This window comes from Lates calcarifer, linkage group LG15, assembly GCF_001640805.2.
Source record: "Lates calcarifer isolate ASB-BC8 linkage group LG15, TLL_Latcal_v3, whole genome shotgun sequence".
Taxonomy (NCBI): Eukaryota; Metazoa; Chordata; class Actinopteri; family Centropomidae; genus Lates; species Lates calcarifer.
Window position 1 is genome coordinate 14,453,157 of NC_066847.1, and position 22,594 is coordinate 14,475,750.

Consider the following 22,594-nt stretch of genomic DNA (forward strand, 5'->3'; position numbering starts at 1 on the left):
TTGGGGCTCCTTTATATAATAGTTTATGGGTTGGCTACCCAGCACTGTGTAATGATTAATGAAACAGGATGACAATGCATAGGTTCATGAGTGCTGTCACAAAATGAAACATGGGAGAGCAGACAGCTTTTCACCTTTGTAACATACTCAGCCTACAACACAACAGAAGTGGATAGGAAATCAGAAAATTAGCTGAATGCTTGATATTTGAACTAAAACAAACGGAATACAGTGGGGGATGCTAAATTCTCCAGAAGCAGATCAGTTTTTCCTCACAGGGAGAGAACAACGCCACAGCGCTGTGTAAAGACAGGACCTGTAATTTCTAGATTAAAGTATTTAATTTAAGCCTCCTCTCATGAACTTTCTGGAAATGACGGGTTACATCATCGGATTTGATCCTATCAGCTCTGTCACACGCTGCCTTGTTTATTATCTGCGGGACGACTAAATGCGCCCTTGTCCCGCTGCGTCAAACTGACAGAGTTAACCAGGAAAAGACCGGAAGCAGGATTTTCTGTCTTCAGAATAATAGCGCAGTATCAAGCAATTATCATTGTGAAGCTGTCTAAAACTCCTGTAAACAACTGAATCACTGACATGTCCTCAATAAATAAACTTTAGACTATGTCTTGTTCCTAATTCTATTCTCTAGGTTGTTGCTTTGTTGCGTACAGCTAATTTCTCAGACACTGATGCACCTAGTCTAAAGGCTAGATGTTTATTTTGCATTTAACCAGCTGAGCATAAGACCAGGCAATATGACCTGTTTTTGTGCAGTAACTTAACTAGCAGCTTTTTCTTAATGCAGTAGTTAGCAGCCCCAATGTGAGAACATGCTAAAAGATAACTGTGCAATATTTAATTTAAAAAGACTTATATTGGTCTGCCTACCAACATATAACTTGCATTTAGGTGATAACTATGTGAATGGATTGTAGTGTTGCCTTAAACATTTCCCTTAGAACATTATACTGTTATACATTATACTGCACTAAAAATGGCAACACAAATTCACTATCAGGATTTTATTTTGAAACCGGAAGCTACATTTTCACTTGACGGTGGTTTGACGCTGACCACAGCGTTTCGTTAAGCTGCTCACAGTGATAAGTAACGGTCAGGTCAGAGGCAGTCGAATCCTGTTCGTCATTCTTCGGTGCAGACCGACGCTCAGTGGACGTGTCCCCGGAGAGCGGAGTCTCTTTCTTCATAAACACCGCCTCTGTTTGTAGATGCTCGCGCGGCTGTGATAAAGCAGACAAGATGATGATCTCCCCGTGGGACCGCTGGTACTCCACAAGCTGCTGTCTGTGCTGCCATGTCCGTACAGGAACCATCATCCTGGGGGTCTGGTACATGGTGAGCACCGCCTATAGTTTGCCACCCACTGGATCCATGTAGACATTCAGAAACACCATCACCAGGGAAAACATGACCTCATCCTCATGTATGCCAGGTTTTCTGATTGTGCTGGGCTTTAGAGTGTGTTCCATTAATACTTACATTCTTACTTTCAGAAAAGGACTGATTTATTTTAAGACCATGTCATAGCAGACTGTATCAGTTTGTTATACGTAAAGTTACAAAGGTATACTTGACTTGTCTATATAGGAGGGCACTGTGAATGAATTTTTGATGGCTTTTACCTGCTCCCTACAGATTTTTGAGTAAATTATTATTTTTAAAATTGGGAACATTTTTCAGATAGGAAGTAGAACAAATGAATGACAGCTTTTTCAATTACTGTACTAAATGAGAACATGAAAATATAGGCTACATACTCTTTTTTGTTATAATCTTGACGTTGAATACGAATGAACTGCTGGATGGATGATCTAGGGATGATCTGCTGATTGCACCAGTCTGTTGTGTAGCTGAATTTACAGGACAGGGTTAACTAAACCAAACACCACATGTGGAAAAATCCTCCCTCTGCTCCCTATGAATAAATTAGCAGTGGGCCTCTTCAGGTAGCAGGTTTTGTGTCATGCTGCCTATTGACTGCAAAGAATTTTCCATTGCATTCACCTGATCAGTGGGGATGTATGAGTCATCTGCATAATGAGCTGCGCCAGCCAGACCAAAACAAAAGCTTATGTATGTGCCTTGACTTACAACTTTTGCTGTAGATATTATAGCTACACTATTTCTAGGGATGAGGTTTAATTTACCATTTTAGGTTTATACAGTCACTGTAGGCTACATATTTATATCCTCTTTACTCTATCTTATTAAGATCAATCTATTAAATGCCAGGTGACAGATTTAGAGAGCTTGACATGTCACAACACATTCAGCATTTATCCTTTTACTCCTGCTCCACTATCTCCTGCCCATATTGCCTGCTGTCTGTCTGTCCATATTGTTGCCTTTATCTGGCCATATGTCCTCTGTCCCTAAGCTCATCAATGCGGTGGTGTTACTCATCCTGCTCACAGCGCTCAGTGATCCTGAGCAGTACCACCTGACCAGCGCTGAGTTGGCTAATGACCTGGACGTCATGGATGATGCCAGTAAGTAGCCCAGAGGGCTAGTGTACAGTAAATATCCCATATTTAGTCTCACACAACTATAAACCAGTTTAGGGAGAACAGGATACTAGAGACATTTTAGCATTCTAATATATATAATATATATAAAATAGTTTTCTGATTCTGTTACATGTAATTAGTCGGGTAAGCAGCTTGTTTGCATTCTGTAAGAAGACCCCATTGGCTTTTGCCTTGTTTCTTTTCTACCTGAGACTAAATCTCTTAAAATTGACCGTGACAGTTGACATCTGTGTTTGTGAGGTGACAGGCTCAATAGGGTTGTCAACTGACTAACAGAATGATTTATTGTTGTTAGAGGGACCTCACACGTTTGTCTAGACAACGGTCAGCACTTTAAAAAAAAAAAAAATCAAACATCCAAAGCCACACACGTGCAAGCCTAACGTCCATCTGTGCAGAGCATTTGAAAAGCCTTCTTAACAGACCAGGTGTACACTGGAACAGTCTGACTGGAGGTGGGCCACAGCGTATGCTGCTGGTAACCTCTGATTGGGAATGACTGTATTGTCCCAGTTCCAGGGGATTAGGACGTCCTATGATCCATCACTGCAGGCTGGGCCAGCTGCTGCCACCCTCACATTAGGAACACACACTTGCATTAGTAACAAAAAATGACTTCTGATCATCAACAACACTGTAATGTTGTTCAACAAGCTGAAGTGACAGTTGCTGTGTGGTTTAACTTCTGTTACTCCATGTGGGTTGGAAATATGCCACTAATATCTCTGAGAAATAAATCTAGGTGATTCTAGGCTCTGTACTGTAGATGTTTTTTCCTGTCAAATAACTCAGATGTCTTTGATACTGGGCCTTTGCTGACAAAGGCACCAGCCCTTATTTTTGGTGCATTGGCTCACAAATATAATTCAGAGCTGCATTAAAGTTTGTACTGCAGCACGACATCAAATCTTCAAAACAGGATATTGAGCTTCAAGACAGAGAGGATGCAAAAATAAGCCCACCAGGTAATCAACAGTGCTCTGCTGTTTCTATTTTATTATATATTTTGCTAGCCGTAATGAACACTGAAGGAAAAAATCATGGATCTCTTGCTGCATGCCACACTAAACAAACTCTCTTTAAATGAACAGTTTGACATTTAGGGAAATATGTTTGTGGCGAGGTAGAAGAGAAGATTGATGGCACTCTCATGTCTGTGTGTTAACTACAGAACCTAAAGCTTGCCTCCAATTGTACAGAAATAGTTACAGCACATTATTCAACAGTTTTTAGTTTTATTATTCTATAAAATATAGGTAAAATGTGTGAATTAGTGATCATTAGAGGTGCTGATGGGCAGAGTTTCCTATCTCTGTACAAAGCCAAGCTAACTGATTCCCCCTGCCACACATATTTTGATTTTGCCTGGTGCTATCGTTATGTAACTGAATGATTAGTTCTGTTATGTTGAGTTGATTTGAGGTCAGGCTGACAGGAAGCGAATCACAGAGTAGAGGTTAATTCCTTGTCTGGTTGACAGATGCAGCATGTCATTTATCTTCTGCACACAATTTGTTTTGCCCAGATCAGCCCGACATGATGTTCAGAAATTTGATTTGGAATTGAATGTGCCTCAACCAAAGTAACCTCACACTGACTGAAATAAACAGCCACCATAAAAATCACTATAATTTGTATTTCTAACTTGAATTTTCTTGCTGCTCCAGACATGTGCATCGCCTCAGCGATCTCTCTGCTGATGATTCTCATATGTGGGATGGCAACATATGGTGCATACAAGGTAAACTGATGACAATTATACACTGAATGTGTTAGTCACACTGCAAGAGTGGGAATCAGAGAACCTGTATGTGTTTTTGTGAGAGTCTGTGTATGTTTTTTTTTTTTTATTAATGTTGCTAGTCTACTGCCACGCTCAGTACATTTGTTTTGGGAATCCTTGAACACGTAAACAATCCAAGTGCCATCCCTCCTGTTTCATAATTTTGAACACACTGTAATCTCCTTGTGACCCAGTTTGAGGATTGATTTATGTCCACACTGTTGGTTAAAGAGCTCAGATTGAGTCTCTGCTCAGATAAATATATTAGCCAATCCGAAATACCTAAAATAAATATCTCTTTTTCAGTTGCGTGCTGCCTGGATCATCCCATTTTTCTGCTACCAAATATTTGACTTTGCTCTCAACACCCTGGTTGCTGTTAGCATCGTGGTTTACCCAAACACAATACAGGACTACTTGCAGCAACTGGTAAGAAACCTCGAGTGTTTTCCTCTTAAAAGTGAAGTCAGTGACATCTAACAGCAAGATATTGACTCCTCTATGGTTCACAAAGGTTTTTGCCAGTATTTGGCCTGTTATTTCATCACTTCGCATGACAGTATCCATGTATGGCCACAGCTGCCTCTACTGTCTAATGAGTGGTGCTCCTCTAATGAACTCTCTTGCTGCGTACTGAGTGTTGTTTTTCTGACTCCTGTGCAGCCTGAGAACTTCCCCTACAAAGAGGAGATTGCTGCTCTCAGTAATGTGTGCTTGGTCCTCATGGTGCTGCTCTTCATTGGCTGTATTCTCAGCTTCAAGGTAATATTGTCTAAGCTTTATTTCCACATTTTCTCCATATGTTGAACATAGTTCTTTGCAGGCCTGACATATTTGTAGCACAGCACATTTTCTTACAATAGAAGGAGATGTATTATGTAACTTTGTGACACAGGCTGGTGCTGCTTTTTATGTAACTTTCAGTCCAGATGTGACTTCATGATGTTTTAAGTGGGGTGGAAATAGATTTTTGCTTCACAAATCCTGAGGAATGTAGACCCCAACAACAGTGTAGGACATGAATTTTATTTTATTTTGTTTGGTGAAACATAGTTTCCTTTTAATTATCTTGGGAGGTGTCCGGCATGAGCCATGCATCTCCAGCAGATGTTGTCCACAGCTTTTCACAGCAGCTTGACTTGTTAGAGAAGGAAAAGCACTAATAGCCTGAAACTGAAACAGCTAATTGGAATTCAGTTGTCATTCATTTTATTATTTACACTATTTGTACACTTGCTCATAATAGAATGGCATTGTGGTTGTTGTTGTGGTCATGATGATACTCTGTATTCTGTCATAACCAATGTTCAATCTGAGATCATAAGACAAAGTGCCAGCTGTTGACACTATATATACACAATATTCTTTCTACTATCATAGATAAGTGAGGTTTCACATTTGTAAACACCATGCAGTATCTTCTGCAGCAGACTGGGAGGTAAATTTAGTGTTGCAAATGCATCTCTGAAGATTCCTGTGGATTGAAAAGCAGAGGACATAACTGAGCTGTCGGAGCTTTAAAGCTGCTTCTTAATTAGGCTCATTATCGAAGTTAGAGAGCTCGGTCTGGCTTTGGTTCGTGCAAGTGGATGGATGTAGCAGATGGTGTTGTGTTTGGCTGGGGAGTTCCAGTAGCAGGCATCCTGCAGGGAGCCAGATGATTGCTAGATGACAGAGAACAACAGGAACTTGTTTTTTTTGCTACTCTTAAGTGATATATAACCCTCAGATAGACCCTGAAAACAGAGTCAGAAAACAACAAGTGAGGGAATGAATTATTTGATATGAGTTTCTTTGAATAACACACTGGTATTCTGGGAATAGGACAGCCTCTGATTCACTATGAGACACTGTTGTTCATGTTTTCATGGAGCCATCTGTGTCTGTCTGAGCACAAAAAATACATTGCAGAGATGCAACACTTGCACTATAGCTTCCCGGGGGACAAGATGACCTAATTATATTTTGGAACACCTTGGTACAATAATTTCATGGAATAATAATGTGGAAAAGAAGGTTTGCTTGAAACTACAGTGATGCTGGAACTTTGCTTGAAAATACTATAGATACCAGCTATGTGTTGCGTGAAGACAAGACAAATATATTAATGAATTAACATAAACTGTGAGAATAATGGAGAGATTATATTGGATGTTTACATTCAGTTCAATATTTTGATCTATGTTTTTGCTTTTTTCTGTCTGATATCAGGCTTACCTCATAGCATGTGTGTGGAACTGCTACAGATATGTGAGTGGCCGGGGTTCCTCTGAAATCCTGCTCTATGTTACGACCAATGACACCACGGTACGTCACCTCTGATGATCTTTACTCTACCCATATTACCATGATGACTTCAGAGTATAAAGGTTAAAACTGATGATATCAAATAAATGTTGTAGATATATTAATTCAGTTAAGGTAGGTTCAGTAATTTCCTAAAACAGCTGGACAATATAGTTTTTTGCAAACTGTATTCAAACAGGAGTAAATGTAGCAATTGTCCTGGACTGTTTTCAGGATTAATACACATAATACACAACAGGATAGGTAAATGTGAGACTAAGTCAAACTAAACTACAATATCCACATCCATAGTAATGAAGGAACATATCACCCAGTGCAATAGTGTGACTCACTGGTGATTTTTAGTAGATTTTGGACAACAGTGAAATTCTATGGCATATTAGACAAGGCATATCACACTTCAGTTACACAGGTTGCTGGTTGTGATTTCTTGTCAGTAAGAAAGCAAAGAATATGACTAGACTTTTCCTTTAAACTGAGGTGACACTGCGCTGAGTCTGTGCTCCATTTAGTTCAGTTTACTGGGATGTTGCACTACAGTTAAACAAACCCTGTAAAAAAAACTTTCAGTCAGACCACCTGTGAGAATTTTTATCACATTTTCCAACGAGCTGTTACTAATGTCTTTGTGAAAAGCTCAACAATTGTCACCTCAGCTTTAAAAATATGTACATTCCTCGTGCGCAGTGTGCAGCTGGACAAATACTTTTGTCAGCATTAAGTGTAGGAGAAATATTTTCACAACAAATGAAAATGTCTGACAAGCAAAGCAAATGGTTTACAAGTCAGCAGATGTTAATTAAATACACAAGTGAAGAGGAACAAAATGTCTTCATTCTGTAGGCCTATGTGAGCAACGCTGTGTTCCACATCTTTTATGTCCATGTTGTCATCTAGAGATCCAACATAAAACAATGCCTGATCTTGATTTGCTGCTTCTTTTACTTTTTAAAGGAAACAACTCATGTGGAAAAATGATTTCCTTATTCAATCCAGACTGCAAGTCCTGTTTTTTGAACTGCGTAGGTTTCCTCTGCTCAAGCTAGTCTGGCAGCTGTAAAGTCATCATGTTGTGTGTGTGTGTGTGTGTGTGTGTGGGGGGGGGGGGGGGGTATAATGTTGCGCTGTCATAGCAACAACCACTGGCTGAAGCACAATAGTAGTACAGTGAGCTCTGTCTGACTGTTCTGGGTTCTCCTGTCGGTGTCCTGTTGCTCAGGTCTGGCCCTCAGACCATTTACTACCCACACATCTATTATAACTACTTATACTTAGACAGAAGAAAAATGAGGCTTTAGAAACACTAATGACATGTTGTGTCTATCACAAAATGCACAACAGCTAAGCTGTGAGCTGTAAGCTGCTGGCTCCATTAAGACTGAAATCTGACCCTGCAGTGTGTTGGTTTTCACAGGTATTTTGTGAAATCTGTACACCTCAGTCAGCAGCTTAAGACTCCTCCGAGTTTAACATTCCACACAATTTGAAACAATCCGCTACACTGCTTTATACACTGTGTGGCTTTATGTGATGTTTTGGGGTTATAAGAAAAAGAAACGTCCACAGGCTCCTAATGCATAAAACACCTGAGCTGTAAAGAGAGAAACAGGAGGCCACTGACATCATCAGTGAAAAGTGCCAGAAAAACAGGAGTCTGCCCCTTTATTTCCTACCATTTGCCTCACCTCTGTGTGTATGCTTTTTCAGTTAGAGCCAGGCATATTCAATTAGAGCTCCCCACAGATCACAGGTGTGTGGCTTTTGGATTGTAGCTTGCATGGCTGTGTATCAGTTATGCTGTGGTTGGGTCACAAGTCCACTAATGCACTCCATATGAGCCAAGTTCCTGGACATGGAGAAAAGTCACTCACTCTCACAGTTAGGTGCTTTATTTTATATGTAGGGAGCAACTATAAGTTAAGTTAATAACTGAAATACCTCAGAGAACAAACTTTATGGCACACTTGAGAAAAATGGGAAGATTAATTGGTGACTGGTCATTTTCACAGACTAATTTCTGCTTTTGGATGTGTAAACCTACTCGTAAACACCAACCCTCTTCTGGAAATTATGTTCCTACACAGCTAAACTGCAACAGAAAATATATTTGTGGGAGATGCCATTGCAACCGGATTATGTTTTCTGTGAACATAATGAGGAGATATTGTTCATTTACATATTTGGCAAGTCCCAAAAACGTTGATATGACGTATGTTTGCTGTTGCAATTTAGTTGTATAGAAACATTATCTTTAGGAGAAAGGGTTAACATCAGAAATCTTCCAACATATGCTGTCAGTTTATGATTTTGTTTACTCATGGTGGGAGTTCAGCTCTGGATCTGTCATCTATCAAAGAACAGGACACTGAGCAGAAACAGTGTGATGCAGATGGACAGCCATTAGCCCAGTTTACCAACAGTCACCACGTAGCCCACATTTACTTTCAGTGTGAGGGATAAATAATAGAAGATAAATGAGCAAATCTGCCTTTTAGTTAGAATTTAAAAATAAATCTGGATGCCGAGACCTGCTTTGTTTTTTCAAATGGCATAGTGTCCTATATCTTACTCATTACCCACATTCTCTCCATATACTACATTTCCTTTTTGTTATGAAAGTTTATGAACATGGGGAACATTACACCTACATAGCATTATCAGTTTGACTCACTACTGTTAACATTTAAAGCACAGCTGTACTAGTGGCATGGGGCCACTAACATGGCTGTACACTCTTCTAATCTGCAATATACCTTTTTACCCTGTAATTCATTTCATCTGATTTATTCTGGCGTTTTGGTCTCCGAGTGGTTCTTGTCAACCAGTCTGATTATTGCTGTGTATAAAATGTGGCATACAAATATTGTTTCCTCGCCTTAAATACTTCAGTTGTACACGTTACATAATCATATTTGGTTGAAATCCCGCAGTTTGAATTTCCTTTCTCGGGTCTTACAAATTCATTTAATTCTTCTGTTTGGAATTGCACCAAAGCCGGTAGTATAGTATTATGCAACTTTAACAAATGAGGCTCACATTTTGACACAACTATAATAATATTGCATTACGAGTTTGATGCTGTTCATATTACAGTATACCTGCGCATTTGCAAAGTCCAGTGAAACAGCAACTCATATTAACCAAAAGGTGTTTTTCCTCTTCTTTCCTCCTCGTCTTCAGGTGCTGTTACCTCCATACGATGATAGTGTCAGTGTCCCACCCAAGCAGGCTCCTCCACCCTACATCACTGCTACAGCATGAAGACATTCCCAGGGTGCCGCGTACTGGACCCTGCTGTTAATTAAACCCCAGCAAAATTTATGCACCACACTGCCTCTCCAGTGTACAGTATATTCATGAATATATTGGAGCTACACACACATTACAATCACGCATTACACTCACGCATGCACTGACATGTACAAAATCACGTCGCACACATATGCACATGCACACACCACTATCACCACCGTGACCTCTCATCCCTTCCTCTTATTTATTGATGATATTCCTCCTATAACTCTTCCATGTATCCTCTCTGTCTCTGTTAGTATAATTCCAGAAATGACATGCATTTTTATGCATTTGAATCTGGGTGAAGTAACATATGAAAGCACTAGAAAGTTTGATAGATGATAGATTACATATATTTTTATTAACTCTATTTATGCTCTGTGTGTGTCTGTGATAGTATTTTGTGAGTCCTATCTTTGATATTCATATTTAACTTATGCACAAATGCAAAAATGATGTTATTTCCCACAGTGATGAGTGAGGAGTCATCATATGTTTCCTGAATGTCTTGTCTCTGCTCGTGATCAGGGTTGAATTGCCTTCATTCATAACTTTCTCTCTGATGGGGTGCACTGTCTACACCCATGTGTGAAGTGTCACCTTGACTGGAAGTTTTCCCAAAGAATTGCACCTGCCTGTATTTTGACATGATCATAGAGCAACCTAGTGTATACCGAACATATCACCTTCTTTTACCGTTTTATTCAACCGCAGACAGAAAAGTCTTCTGTTATAAAAATCAGGAGTGTTGGGTTGTGCTGGTTGACCCTCTTAACTTTTAAATGTAACTGTGTGTTTCTACTGATTGACAAGAAATGTCTTGAGCTGCTATTTATCTATTTTGACAGCACAGAAGTAGCACTGATCTGGAATCAGTTTGCTCTTTGAAGTCACTATGAATGAGTTTCTCAAGGGAACCTTTTGCAATGACTATAGATTGGGCTTCTCTACGTTTAGGAGCTCAGTAAATATGGACCCCGGTTGTGTTTTTGCAATTAAGCCAATAGGAGCCTCTGGTCTGTGTAAACACGTGAGTCTGTTCCACCAGATGCAGTTATATTGGCAGGACTGCTCCCTGGACACAAAATGTCCTGCAAGGACACAAACGTCAAAGCTAAGGACTTCTGCTGAATGAAAAATAAAGATGTGACATTTATTTGTCTATTAAAATCTAATTTCACCAACAGATGTTTGTGTTTTATTTTGGAGGTGCAGCTTGGGTATCAACTCAAAAGTAAATTTGTGTTTGAAGGATCAAGTTGAGACTAATTTCCACAAGGACAATGTTTCTGTTGACACTGACTCTGTCGTCTATCCTGCCCTCAGAAACTATTTATAAGAGGTGTATAAATGTGTTCATTGTGTGGCAAACAGGTACCACCACAGTGGTTGGATTTGTGATGACTGCACTTACTAGGTCTTTCCATAACTTGATGTTTCACAGCTCCTTGACATGGGGACATGGAGAGGTCATCCAAGCATCACTTGTAAAATTACAATACACCTCTCTCACAGTGGCTATGACCTGTTAGACTAACAGGGTTAAGACATGTTAACCTCCAGATATTAGACTTAGACTTAGACAAGACTTTATTGGGATGACTCCCTCAGGGAAATTAAGATATCCCAGTTTTACAAAAGTTAATTCCACAAATGTTATGAATTACATGAATTACAATTATTATAAGTAGACACTATCTGACACAAGTGCAAATTCTGATCTTTTAAAGGTCATTTAAGCCTTTACATCTGTGCGAGACAAATTTAACACCAAGCAAACACAATGGATTGTATACAAACTTGCAAAAAAGATCCAATCATCACTGCATGCTTTGTACACACACTCTTTAAAATACATAAAGGATGTCATAAATATTGGAATTTAATGGCTCAAATGCCCTGAATCTAAATTTATAAGGAACAAAAAACGTACATTAAGTCATTAAAATCTTTATTATTTATTTTATGAACAAACTGAGAAGTTTTAGGGTTAACTCCGCTTAGATCAGCCATGTTAGCAAAAGTATCTGAATGTGAATGAAATCCACAGTTAGTGTTTTACCAGTGGACAGAGCTGAACAAGAGGCGTCCCCATAGTCAGAGGGGGAGTAAACAGAGAAACAGAGAGTGGATGGAGTAAAGAGCAGAGCAATGAAAGAGCATGCACAGATACAAAAAGGGCTGGGATATATGCATGTTTACAGTCTGGGGCTACCAGACAGATTTTTCCTGCTGGAACTCCCCTCTTGACTCAGTGTTAGGATTTCTTGACTTTGCACTGTTTTCATTACAAGGTAAGTTGCTTGATTTTCCTGAAAGCACAAATCTGTTTAATTGCTGGAACACTGCAGACTTAATTTGCATATTTCTTGCATAGTTTCTTTTTAATACTTTTTTGTTAGCTTTTCGGAAAACATTGTAAGAAGAGGAATCATCAGCTGTTGTCTTTTCTGTATTTACTAAGATCTACATTAGGAAACAACTTAGTTTCCATTTCCTGCATCATGAAAAGCCATCAAAGTGAATGTGCAAAACAGAGATCAGGTCCCATAAAAACAGTTAGGTACATGCTGTTTTTGTGCTTCATAGTAAACACTACCTTGGCACTGATTCGTGAGGAAATGTGAGAGGGCTTACTCTGTGATAGACACCAAATATTCCAGTCACACACACAACCAACAACATGGGAATTACTGTGAGAAACTGTAAAGGATAACCTCATGTTTTTGTTCCTCCTTTGCCACTGATGTCTTTTTTTTTTAAATCAAAATAATTCTTCATCACAGGCTTAATGTTTTGGAAAATGCTTTTTCCAGCTGGTATACATATTAAATGAATCATCTGCAGAGACATGCCAGTAAAGGACAGAGTTGGGGAAAGTTAGAATTCAGTGATAGTAGCATGTATGTCTGTGGCACTGCACACTTGTTACACTGGCTGAGATATTAATGAAGAAAACGCTGTCAGACCTGTGGCAGAGAGACATCAAACAGATGTGAGGTCAGAGGGCAAAAGCTCTGTGTGGCATGCAACATGGATATGTGACCCCTGCAGGTCTCAGGTCAGCAGCTACCGTATACATATCTGTGTGGGACTGTTCATCGACCAGAGCTGCAAACAGACTGAGCTCTGAGTCAGTGTCATCACCCTGTACAGAGCTGAAAAAGATGTACAGAACTCCATTTAGAAATCCAGAAATTCTGGTAGCCTGGTGGCATCTTACCTTAGAACTTAAACTCCTCTCATGTGACTAATGCCAAATAATTCTGTGTTTGAATGTGGCTCTATTTGTTATTTATGCACTGATCACAAACAGGGCTCAGACAGCAGCGCAGCCTGCAGTCTGAATATGACAGATAATGAATGGTTCTCCTGGGGACTGGATAGGGAAACAGTCTGTAGTACTTGTCAGCCTCTTTTAAATCACTTTAAACCACCTGTGCGGTAAAACATCCAAAAACTCATGCATATGGAGTTTTGGTGACTTCATATGAGGGCAGATGGCAAAATATGACCTTCCTACATAGCTCACGCTTGTCAAGAAACACATTCCAAGGAGGAATGCTGCTATAAATTAATAAGTAAAGATGACACATTTATAAACATAACATCCTAATTAAAATTGACATTTTCCCTTGGCTTTGCAAGTCCTTTGTCATTCTGTGTGTAATACAACTACTCACACTAAAATGTGAAATCTGAAGCTGGGCAGGTCAAATGTGCAAGAGGTGAAAGTTCTTCCTATTTATATCCCTCTTTATCGTTAACTTACTGACACAGAGTCACTATATTTGTTTCCTGTGAATATAGGTTGTGAGGAGGAGGTAACACTACGGACAGGTGACAAATTAAAGGAAAAACCAACTTAAGGGTCTTACTGAGGTGTTGGGCCACCACTTCTTGACATTGATTCTACAAGCCCAGTACTACTAGTTTGAATGATCCTGAAAAGTTTTATGGCATTTCACAATTAGGCAGTTATCCAACAACATGAAGAATCAATGCAATAAATCAGTGACTCAAAATAAGTCTATAAAAAGTCCTAAGATTCAGAGTTGCAGAGTTGCGGTGTTCTCCAAAAATCATAACTACCATCACCCAATTAACAAGATTGTCTGTTGCTGAGGATATTTTAATGCAGATTTGGATCCAGATGCAGTTTGAACAGGGAGTGTTTCTATCCTCTCTGTGCCCTTATCTCTCTATAAATGCTGCAGATGTCACCTCTTATCAGAATGAGGTTCCTGGCCTTTGGCCTCTTCTGCCTGTTGTGCTGTAATGCAGTTCGGCTGGACAGACGCCATCCCAGACCTATTGCAGCCAGAGGTCAAAATGAGACTGTTGTCCAAACCAAAGCAATGGGTAAGTGATAAATTAGTGACCAGAATATTAGATGTTAGATAAAGATATCAAGTTGAAGAACTCTTCAAATTATGGCCTAAGTTTGGTTCCCTGATCACACACCACCTCCATGTCTTTCATCACAGAGAGCCCTTGCAAAGCCATCCCGCTGGATTTTGTCTTTGTCATCGACAGCTCTAGAAGCATCCGTCCTAATGACTACGAGAAGGTCAAGACCTTCATTATCAACCTGCTTCAGTTCCTCAAGGTTGGCCCCAATGCCACAAGGGTTGGTCTACTCCAGTATGGCAGTGTGGTCCAGCCTGAGTTCTCCCTCAAGACCTACACCAGTAAGGCTCAGGTGGAGCAGGCGGTGAGGAACATGGAGCACCTCGCCACAGGGACCATGACAGGTCTGGCCATCCAATACACCATGGAGACTGCCTTCACAGAGGAAGAGGGGGCACGACCGGCCAACTTGCACATCCCACGAATTGCTATGATTGTGACCGATGGGAGGCCTCAGGATACAGTGGAGGAGATTGCAGCTCAGGCCAGACAGGCTGGCATCCAGATCTTTGCTATTGGAGTGGGCAGGGTGGACATGAACACCCTGAGGGCCATAGGGAGTGAGCCACACTCGGAGCATGTGCACCTGGTGGCCAATTTTAGCCAGATAGAAACCCTCATCTCTGGGTTCCAGTCCAAACTGTGTGGAGGTGAGGAATCCCATCTACTTATTACTTACTACTTATATCTACTTATTTCACTGGCCCACCTCATATATGCAAGTATGTTTGTTTCATTTGTTTGAGTCTATGTTTTGGTGAATGTCCCCTGCATGCATTAGTGTCAGAGATGTGTGAGGTTGTGGACCATCAGTGCCAACACATCTGTGTGAGCAGTCCTGCCTCGTACAGGTGCAAGTGCAGGAGAGGCTTCATCCTAAATCCTGATGGCAAGACCTGTAAAGGTGAAGGAACTCTTTTTTCTGATCTGTTCTTTTTTATAGGTTAAAGGTGACACACAGTCATCATCCTTAGAGCCTTCTTGTTACAAAGAAGCTTCACTTTCTTACGCAATGATTGCATTCGATGAGGGCAACTGCAAAATTACAAGCACTTTTGTATCCCCACTGCACTCTGCAGTTAGAGCTAGTAAATACGTTGGAGCAACAGCTGAGAGCCAAACAGTTCTTTCAGGAGCTGGTGGAGACCAAAACACAGCTGAAAGGAGAGTGAATATTGGACTCACATTCATCCAGAAGATGTAAACTCAAAAGGAATGCTAATACTGCTCTGAATCTGGTGGGCATGTAATTATGCATCTGTTTTCTAACAATTTACAGCACAGGTGGTAAGTAATATGTCAGTGTGCTGTGTTTACAGCTTGTTTTGGCTGTCACCAGTTGGCTGACAAAACAGTCAGGTATTGCAGGTTTAAGTCTATAAATTCCTCGATAGATGACAGTTGGATTTCTCTCTGTAGCTGAGGATATGTGCGCTGTGGTGGATCATGGCTGTGAACACATCTGTGCCAACCTGCCTGATGGCTACGAGTGTCGCTGCAGGCCAGGATATAAACTCAACAAAGACCTGAAGACATGCAACAGTAAAGATACATTTCATACATTACCAGGAACGCTTCTCTTTCTTCTTCATCTCTCCCTCTTTTTTGTACTGTGTACTGCATGTTAATATGATTGTCTGTATAGCAATAATCCAAACTAACCCTAACAAATATTACCCAGTTGTATATACACAAGAATATTTTCAGCTCCATCCTATTCCAGTGTAGATATCCCTTGAACCAGTTCAAATTTTAACAACACACACACACACACACACACACACACACACACACACACACACAGAGACACACAGTGAAGCACAAACCAGTGGAAGTTTTAATGTAAGTCCATCAAAATTAAACACGTTAGACCAATGTTCTCCAGTACACCATGATTTACTGTGCCGGTCTTATTTATGTCTGAGGTTGTTTGTGGTTCCCCCCCCAAAAAACAGTTTTTTTAGATAATGGATAATGGACACCCCAAAATGTTGGGTGAATAAAGTGTGGTGTACTGGAGAACCCTAGTACAACATGTGTAGTTTTGATGGACCTCCAATCCAAATGAAAGCCAGCATTCCTCCTACTAGTGATGTTGTTCCTCCCACGGCTGGAAAACGTCCCTCTTGCTCCTCTGGTGGACATTAACGGGAAATTAAGTGGGGGTGATTTCCTGTAGGAAGTGTGCTTTTGCAATCATCACAGCAGCTGGTGAAACGTGGTGTATGCAGGGTGTCATAGTATCACCAAATCAAAACATGAAGGAGCGTTTGATCTGGTTCACAGCTCTGCACCTTTACCAGAGTCTTTTTAAGAATAAATATTAATTCTGAGAGAATAAAAGACTGTTTTGTTCTTGTATACAAGGTATGTGTTTATCCGACAGTCCTTATTTTCATACAAAATATCAGTTGTACCTAATTAACAGATATTCAAGTAATCCCAGCAGCAGTACTAGAAGTAGATCAGCTGAGATTCATCCCCCTCAGAAATAGACTGCTGTGACCTGGGGAACCATGGCTGTGAGCATGACTGTGTCAGCGTTCCAGAGTCCTACATCTGCAGGTGTAAAAAGGGCTACGTCCTCAGTCTTGATGGCAAAACCTGCAGCAGTAAAAAAAAGATTTGTCTTGCAGTACTCAGGTAAAAACACAGCCGCTTCACAGCATCAGCTGAGCAAAGAGGAACAGGTCGAAACAACTTCCATACATTCACAACTACTGAGAACAGAGGAATGCTAAATAGGACAAACATCAAATGAAGTCTGGCACGTTAAAGCTGTTACAGATAATGAACAGCACTGTGTTAATAAAACAACCATCTCTCTGCTCTTTTCTGTTTTATATCCAACGTTACCCAGAGATTGATTACTGTGCTGATGGCACGCATGGGTGTGAACAGGAGTTTATGAATACCGAAGGCTCTTGTGTGTGTAAATGCAGAAAAGGCTACACCCTCAGACCCGATGGGAAAACCTGCAAGAGTAAGTGTCTTATTTCAAAATAGTAGTTCAAGGACTTGTTTATACTTGTAGAGAACATTTTAAACAATGTGTTATTAATTTTCACACTATGTGTAATGCTGCATACTACTTACCTATTTTCCATGCAGGATTTCTATGATTTGGCTCTGAAGTGGAGCAAGAGTCCAACATTAATGCAACTAGAATATTAACAAGAGTATATGAGAAATCTGATTTATTGATGACTCTCTTGGATCTGGCTTCAGATGTTCTCACGGAGTATGTACATGAAAACTGGTCATGTTGATCTCCAGGCCTCAAGATTATTTTACCATCTGATAATAGGAGGGATACAAGAAAGGAGGAGTTCAGTGTCTGGAACATACAATAAATATTTTTCCCACAGTCTATCCATGAGATTTTGACGCACACATGTAAATCTTGGCCTGGATAACCCAAGTTTTCTAAGCAATCCCCTCTCAATCCTAATGTCCTAACAAACTGACTCCTCCCTGAGACCGATTGCTTAATTCACAGTGTTTTTTGTCTGATGTCACCCAGAGATCGATCACTGTGCTGATGGCAGTCATGGGTGTGAGCAGGAGTTTATAAATACAGAAAACTCCTGCATGTGTAAATGCAGACAAGGCTACACACTCAGGCCTGATGGGAAGACATGCAAGAGTAAGTATCCAATGTTTCTCTCTCTTATTTCTGTAACTTCAATGAAGAAAGAAAGATTTTCCTCAAAATTCCAAAGTATAATGTCTTAGTGATTTACATCATGTGTAATGCTGCAAGCATTAATATCTATTGTAGATGGGCTTGAACTTATGTTGCATGTGGTTTAGTCCAACATGAAAGTTGATCACTCTCTTGAATAAAAGGCATACCTTACTGAAGATGTTCTTATAGGAGAAGAATACGTGTAGAAATTCTGGAATCAGCTCAATCAGCAGGCTTCACATCATCCTGATACATCTGATTATATTCACAAAACATATGCAACACACCACCATGCAAAGCTTGAATGCAATGCAAGTAAAAAAGCCCGTGTGTGATTTTTTGATTTATGTAATTAAGATGCACACATGATGCATTCAATCACCACTGATGATAAATCCTTTGTATAGGTCAGACTGGAAAGTAGTAAAGAGTTATTCTATTTTCTCAGTAATTACTGCTTAATGTGACTCTTCCCTGCAGAGATTGATCACTGTGCTGATGGGAAACATGGCTGTGAACAGGACTATATGAGCACAGAAGATTCATGTGTGTGTAAATGCAGAAAAGGATACACACTCCAACTTGATGGCAAAACATGTCAGAGTGAGTCCAAGATATGATTTGAATATTCAGTTTCACTGTTACAATATGATGCCACAAAATAGAATTGTCTTATGTTGTAAAATAGATTATCCTGACTTTAGTCTTGATCATACAGTTAACAGTATAAAAAAATAAAGAGATGATATTTGTGTGAGGCAAAGTGAACACGTTTCATCAGCATGTTTCTCTCCCCTGTTGCAGTATTTGAATGTTACATAATTCTGAATGAATTTTGAACCATTTGGGAGGTCAGTGCTAATCCCAGTGTGTGCAATAAATAAATAAATAAATAAATCCCCTCCCCCCTGGATTAAGGGAATATTCCATGTTCACCAAAATGAAAAATTGCCATTTTTACAACAACTCATTTCTCCACGTTTTAAAAACATCAAGAATTTATGAACACCATACCAATTCTTGTCTCTCTGCAATTCAATTCACAGGTCTGGATCTATGTCAGACAGTGGACCATGGTTGTGAGCATCAGTGTGTCAGCACCACTGACTCCTACATCTGCAAATGTTTTGAAGGATTTACGTTGGCTGAAGATGGCAAGAGCTGCAAAAGTATGACGTTAGTTTTCCTTTGATATAGACCACTGAATTCAAAATTTATCATATATAAAAATATATAAAACATGTTTATGTCTTTGTGTCTGACAGAACCAGAGTGTAGTGATGGAGTAATGGATCTGGTTTTTGTGATTGATGGCTCTAAGAGTCTGGGCCCTGCCAACTTTGAGCTGGTCAAACAGTTTGTAAATGGCATTGTGGATTCACTGGACATTTCCAAGACAGGCACACATGTTGGCCTTCTTCAGTACTCCACCAAGGTCCGCACAGAGTTCACCCTGAGCCAGTACACCGCGGCACAGGACATCAAACAGGCCGTGACCCGGATGCAGTACATGGGGAGAGGTTCTATGACTGGCTCAGCCTTACGTCACATGTTTGAATTTAGCTTTTCAGCCAAAGAAGGTGCCAGGCCGAACATCCCACGTGTCAGTATTGTTTTTACTGATGGAAGATCACAGGATGATGTTTCTGAATGGGCTAATAAAGCAAAGAACTCTGGTACACACATTTTTACGGTGCAAAAAATTTCAAAATCTTGCCTTGCAATCCAGATCGTGGCTCGACACTTCGCTGCATTACAGATTTTGATCAAATCACCCCTGCTCTGATGGCAGTTTGTTGTCCTGTATCTGTTTTTTTTTATTTTCAGGAGTCACCATATATGCCTTGGGGGTTGGCAAAGCCATTGAACAGGAGCTGAGAGAAATAGCCTCAGAGCCTGATGAGAAACACCTTTATTATGCTGAGGATTTTGAAAAAATGGGAGAAATTACAAAGAAGCTCAAGTCCAGGATATGTAAAGGTACTCCACACATGGCGACACTACTCTGTCAAACAAGAAATTGAGCTCTTGGTTCAAATCTAGAATATCAGGTTACTAACAGAACTGTTCAGTGGTCTTGAAAATATTCAGTAAATAAAATGGCGCATCGCTGCCACCTACTGCTGCCATTAAGATTAGAGTCAACACCTGTGTCATTTTTAAGTGAAGCAGCACTATGCAGTGCTCTATATCATGTAACAGTCATTTCTACCCTGCAATCCTGTGCACTCCTATCTGCATCCCACCCACATATGCTGCATTCTCTACAGGCAGAGACAGGAAGGAAAAAATGTAGGCAGACAAAGATAGAGTGAGGAAAAGGATAACAAAGAGAAGATGAAAAAAGATAAACACATTCAAGGTCAGAAAGATTTTCTCATCTCGTTTATTCTTTCCCCACAGACAAACCATCTGATGTAAACATGTGCCAGTGTGAGAACGTGATAATGTTTCAAAACCAGGTCACGGAGAAGCTGAAGAACCTGGTGCAGAATAATATCCTTTCTTGAACATTCAGTATGGTGTTTTGGTAATCTTGGACAGATCTGCCTAGTATCTGCAAAGTATTGCCCAGAGATGTAATATTAGAAGAAAAATGCAAATGAACAGACAGCTACTTGTAATTCCAGTTTTAAGTCTGGGTATTTGCCCCTAAGGATGCTTTTACAGGACAGACTACATATTAGCACTTGGTTGGTTGTTACACAATGACCACCAAATGTCCAGCAGTGCTCAAAAGTGCAAAAGTGCTATGCATCATTTGTGTCCTGTGTTCTGCCTCAATAAATGCTGAAGAACACTAGGAAATAATGCAATATGGAGACACGATGGATTGTTAAGTCCAATATTGTGTCCACTAAAGGAAAAACGTTCCAATAGGTTCATCAGAGGTCAAAGACTGTACAATAATGTGGCACAACAAACATGTCAGAATTCTAACACGTTGAGAGGGACACTGTGCAATTTAAAGGTTTTATTAACCTAGATTTCCATGTACCATGACAAACTAATGACTGGAACATTTAACAGGGTTAAATAATGTAGCTCTTTTTAGCTTCCTATGACCGGAGGCCCAGATCATAAACTAAGCTACAGGCATTAGCAATGAACACAAACTGACATCATACATTATACAAAGGTGAAGGAATAAAATTAACATTAGCTGTAGATTGCTTTTCAGATTTTATTATTTTGCTCTTTGTAATTTAAAACAGAATTCATATTGAATAACATACACATAGTTATAACTTCAGTTTTGAATACCAAATAAAAGTCCTGCATTTCAAATCATTCAGAAGTAAAAGCACAAAGGTATTAGCAACAAAATGTGTGCTAAAATGTCTCCTGTGTTCTTTTATATGACATTATTAGATTCTTAATACTGATGCATTACTAGCTGGTTGAGGTGGATTTAAGGTTTAACTACTTTACATACAGTTAGCTAATTAGCCAATGGCCAGTGGAAAGATATTTAGTAAAATATTGGGTATTTTTACCTCTTTGTGCACCAAGCAGTTATTCAGATTAAACTATCTGATAAATTTACAGGGGAAATCTTTCTCTCTATGGTGAAGCTTCCAACAACTAATGGATTTGTGAAATGCTAGACAAGGGCCTCAACTAGATACAGTTTTTGTAAGGGGTCAGTAAGCAAAAAGGTTGGGATCTAACAAAATAGACTGAAACTCAGCTAATATTGTGTATATACGATCTTAATCTGAAAAGTAATTTGTGACTATAGCTGTCAGATAAATGCAGTGGAGTAAAAGCTGTGATATTTTTCTGAAAATCTAGTGGAGTTAAATTAAACTCCAGTACTTGAGTAAATGTATTTAGTTACATTCAACCACTAGAGGAGTCAGTAGACAGAACACAGGTAAAAAAAATAAGACAGAAGTCAGTATGGTGTATGTTGCCATGATTTAACTTGCATATACTAATATAAGCATGGAGAAGCACAGCTCCACCTATGCAACTTAGAGACATGGGGCTGGAGCTTTGCACATCCTCCTTTTCTCCAACTTTTATGTACATAAATTCTCTTTTTCTAACTTGGCTGATTGTGTTTTTCTCTGGATCCGCATCTTTCCTTAACATGCCTACTCGAAGTCATGTCAAAGAAGCTGAAGACACTTGAGAGTCAAACTTGTGCACAAATAAAAGGCTGAGACTTGTCCATCCCCCCTCTGGCCTGCAGCGTTCACAAGATCCTTTTAATCCTGCTCGACAAGCTATGCAAATGCAATGCTTTCTACGGAAGCTATTTATATACTTTTGTATACAACACAATGTATTCAATGTATTTTTGTTTGAAATGTTCTTTGTTATGTAATGCTAAGTCAAATAAATAACTCTTAGAACAGGAAACTGACAAATATATGATCCACATCATGTTTTATTAGGTTTTGTGGTGATCTCTGTAGAGGTGTATTTACTATTCCTTCACTGACTCCAAAACTGTAAAAATAGGACCAGTAGAGAAATAAATGTGTTGTACATGTCTGGTCTAAACATTGCCACAAGGTGGTGGATCTCTTCCAGGGGGGATACTCCTAT

General features: G+C 39.7%; 2 protein-coding genes across 2 annotated transcripts; both read left to right on the forward strand.

Annotated features, from left to right (window-relative positions):
• Positions 1-146: 146 nt before the first annotated feature.
• LOC108876267 (lysosomal-associated transmembrane protein 4B) lies at positions 147-11,123 on the forward strand. The gene is made up of 7 exons (XM_018665650.2): positions 147-1,362; positions 2,405-2,516; positions 4,223-4,296; positions 4,645-4,767; positions 5,002-5,100; positions 6,550-6,645; positions 9,826-11,123. Exons 1-7 carry the CDS (start codon positions 1,267-1,269, stop codon positions 9,904-9,906), a joined length of 681 nt encoding a protein of 226 aa, XP_018521166.1. The 5' UTR covers positions 147-1,266; the 3' UTR covers positions 9,907-11,123.
• Positions 11,124-12,018: 895 nt separating this feature from the next.
• On the forward strand, positions 12,019-22,415 carry LOC108876266 (matrilin-2). Its single transcript, XM_018665649.2, has 13 exons — positions 12,019-12,233; positions 14,157-14,301; positions 14,427-14,999; positions 15,131-15,253; positions 15,769-15,891; positions 17,210-17,332; positions 17,873-17,995; positions 18,518-18,640; positions 19,084-19,206; positions 19,303-19,713; positions 19,865-20,017; positions 20,441-20,533; positions 22,142-22,415. The coding sequence occupies exons 2-13, from the start codon at positions 14,157-14,159 to the stop codon at positions 22,204-22,206; spliced, it is 2,178 nt and encodes a 725-aa protein (XP_018521165.1). The 5' UTR covers positions 12,019-12,233; the 3' UTR covers positions 22,207-22,415.
• Positions 22,416-22,594: the final 179 nt, after the last annotated feature.